At 44.3% G+C, this 2815-nt stretch overlaps 1 protein-coding gene across 1 annotated transcript in view; it reads right to left on the reverse strand.

Moving 5' to 3' along the window:
- The window catches only part of sptlc1 (serine palmitoyltransferase, long chain base subunit 1), an 18360-nt gene that overhangs the window by 6861 nt on the left and 8684 nt on the right, over window positions 1-2815 (reverse strand). The window contains exons 10-11 of the mRNA XM_024261961.2: window positions 1706-1801; window positions 1391-1487 (exon numbers count right to left, since the gene is read on the reverse strand). Coding sequence (XP_024117729.1) covers window positions 1391-1487; window positions 1706-1801 — 193 coding nt within the window. The remainder of the gene's footprint in view (window positions 1-1390; window positions 1488-1705; window positions 1802-2815) is intronic.

The following is a 2815-nucleotide window of genomic DNA, read 5'->3' on the forward strand; positions in this document are numbered from 1 at the left end:
ATGTCTTTTCTATCATTGTACTTTAATATTCCTTCATCTTTTTCTCCTTTGACTATTAAATACAAACACAACAACTTTGGTGTAGAATAAAAATACCTTTTAAACTAAATGCAATAAGATGATAAGATTATAATAAGATTATCATTCTGATAATAATCCGCTCTGATAGCAGATGAAACATTTTACCATCTTTTTGCTCAGTTTTGTTTAAATCTAAGCAGAAGTAACAAAATGTAAATAATTAAAGTAAATGAACCAAAGCTACAAAACCATCATTTATTCAAATTGTTTTATTCTTCAAACCCAAACAGCCACAATAGAGGAGGGAAAGAGCTGCATGTGGCTCCAGTGCCTCAGGCTGGAGATCTCTGATCTAGTCTCATAGTCCATTCATGTCCTGCATTACAAGAACGCTCCGGAAGTGCGCACATAGCGCACTTCCATACCCCGTCATCTGCGCGCCAGCAATATCGCTCAAAGCACCCCGCCGGAGTGGTGCTCCGCCTCCAACTCTTTTACCAGAACCGGAGCGTTCCGGCTTACTTTAACCCTTGGTGACATGTTTGATCCAGCTGGATTTCAGGACTACAAACAGGTGGGGGCGTGTCTCTTTGCTGCTCGTCTCTCATCGGCAGGCCAGGCGGGACTTTAGCGGAGAAATGCTGAGTTTCCGCGATTCTTTGACAATAATAGTTGTTGTAGTAAACTCGTGTCGGACCCCATAACATAATAAAATAATAATCTGTTTCCTCCATCTGGGATTTGTAATAGCAGACAGCTTCGATTCGCTCTACCTCTCCCCCGCGGGCGCTCTGCTCTGGCTTGCAGCTGTCAGATCAAATTTCATCTTCCCCCTTTTATTAAATTAAAAGATTAATTTCAATTGATCAGTACGAAACTATGAGGTCCAACTTATAACAGCAGCCATAAAAAGACCTTATAAAAATGTTAATAAGGTTCAGGTCCCACGGCCCTCGTGGCCGACAGGTTCAGGACAGAATTTTTTTCGGGGCCCACTAGGGGGCGGTCGAAGACCGAGATAGGGCCATGGCCCCATGGTTAAGAATCACTGGTTTAGAGTTTTCAATAAATGTTTATCCTGTTCGACCTAAGATGTGTTTTGGGTTTTGGTCCCCTTGTGCGATTGAGTTTGACACCCCTCTACACCTACTTGTAATAACATTAAATTTATTTTTTTTTTAACCAGAGAGCCTCAATCAAGAGTTTAAAGAGCCTCATGTGGCTCTGGAGCTGCAGGTTGCAGACCCCTGCTGTAGAGAAAAGCCCGGTTTGTTTTACAAGTCTCTCACGCTGAAACAGAAAATCTAAACCTGGAATCAGCAAGAAGAGAGGAAGATGAGGGAAGCGTGGCTCAGAGGAGGCGTGGTACCTGGATCCTCCTCCATGATGTTGAGGGCCTCGATGGCGGCCGCCGCCAGCATGGGAGGCAGGGAGGCAGAGAAGCAGTACCCCTGACCGGAGAGGCGCTGAAACATGAGACACTTTGATGAGTTTCTGTAGATCCTGGCTCGTCTTCATTCTCAGTGCAGATCTGTCTCTGAGGATGTCCCTCAACAATCATCTCTCACTGCGCATCTGTGTTTGTTTCTGTTTCAGCTTAAACTCTACAAACCCGTTCAGTCTCTCTCCTGACTCTTTGGTGCAGATTTTCAGATGAACAAAAACCGCAGAGCGGCTTTCTCACCTGATGGTCAATGACAAAAGAGCGTCCGCAGCAGAAGCCTCCGATGGAGGCCACGGCGTTCTCCATGTTGGCGCTGATGAGGTCGATGTCATCGATCTGCATGAGCAGAAACACGTTTTAGAGTGAAGCGCTCCTCGCAGTGGACAGTTCATGCAGCAGAGATGAGGACGTGTTTTATCTCTGATTACTGCAGCTGCAAAGGGATCAAGCTACAGATCAGGCACCGTGGACATGTCGTGGTCAGGGGGCGTGGCATATGACGCTGCAATAAGACTCATTCTATTGTGGATCACGTTTTATCAAATAATCTGGGGTGAGTGCCAAGTTTCAAAATCTGTCAAATGTTCTTGTGCAACTCTGGGAAGTCTCTGCTGGATTGGTTGTCAGATCATTTCTTGCTGACTCAGGAGTGGCGAGCGCTCGGATGATCATGCTATGCACCCAGGTGGGTCACAGTCAGTGATTCTGACAAGTTGTGCTCTTGGGAAACAATGTGGATGGCGGTAAAGTTTACCACATCTCAAGTTACTGCAGAAACCCACATTAGTGCAACAAACACATAAAGATCGTCCAGCCTTTCAGAGCACAAGCTTTACCCGGCGCACGCCATTACGCACGTGCCGTCCTGAAAACATGCGGAGGATTTGTCTGACAGCGTTCCTTTGATCGCTCAGCATGACTCACTCAGATTCAGCCCTGATAAATAGTGTTTGATCACGCTCCAGAAAGTTCTCTTCAGGCCTTAAAAGAATGATTCCTATGGAGAGAAATAACTATCACCCTGATTTGAGCGAGATCACTATAGTGATTCTCCTGCTCTTCTCTGTACGTTTCTCAGCACGTAGAAACTCAATCTCACTTTCAGAGATTACAGAAATCTTGGTATCAAAACATTCAGCTCGTTCAGGACATTAATGCTTGTATTTTTGATATTCATGAACTTTATAGTTTTTGAAATATTAAGCAAAATATGCCCCATAGGAAATGAATGAGAACGTCTTCAAATTTCAAAATTTTAAGTAGATTATCAACAAACACCGAAGAAAGAAAAGGAAGACTTCTACAAACAGGTTATTCATGTGTTTCTTCCGAATGAGCAGCACAGACTTC

This window comes from Oryzias melastigma, linkage group LG12 (assembly GCF_002922805.2).
Source record: "Oryzias melastigma strain HK-1 linkage group LG12, ASM292280v2, whole genome shotgun sequence".
Classification (NCBI taxonomy): domain Eukaryota; kingdom Metazoa; phylum Chordata; class Actinopteri; order Beloniformes; family Adrianichthyidae; genus Oryzias; species Oryzias melastigma.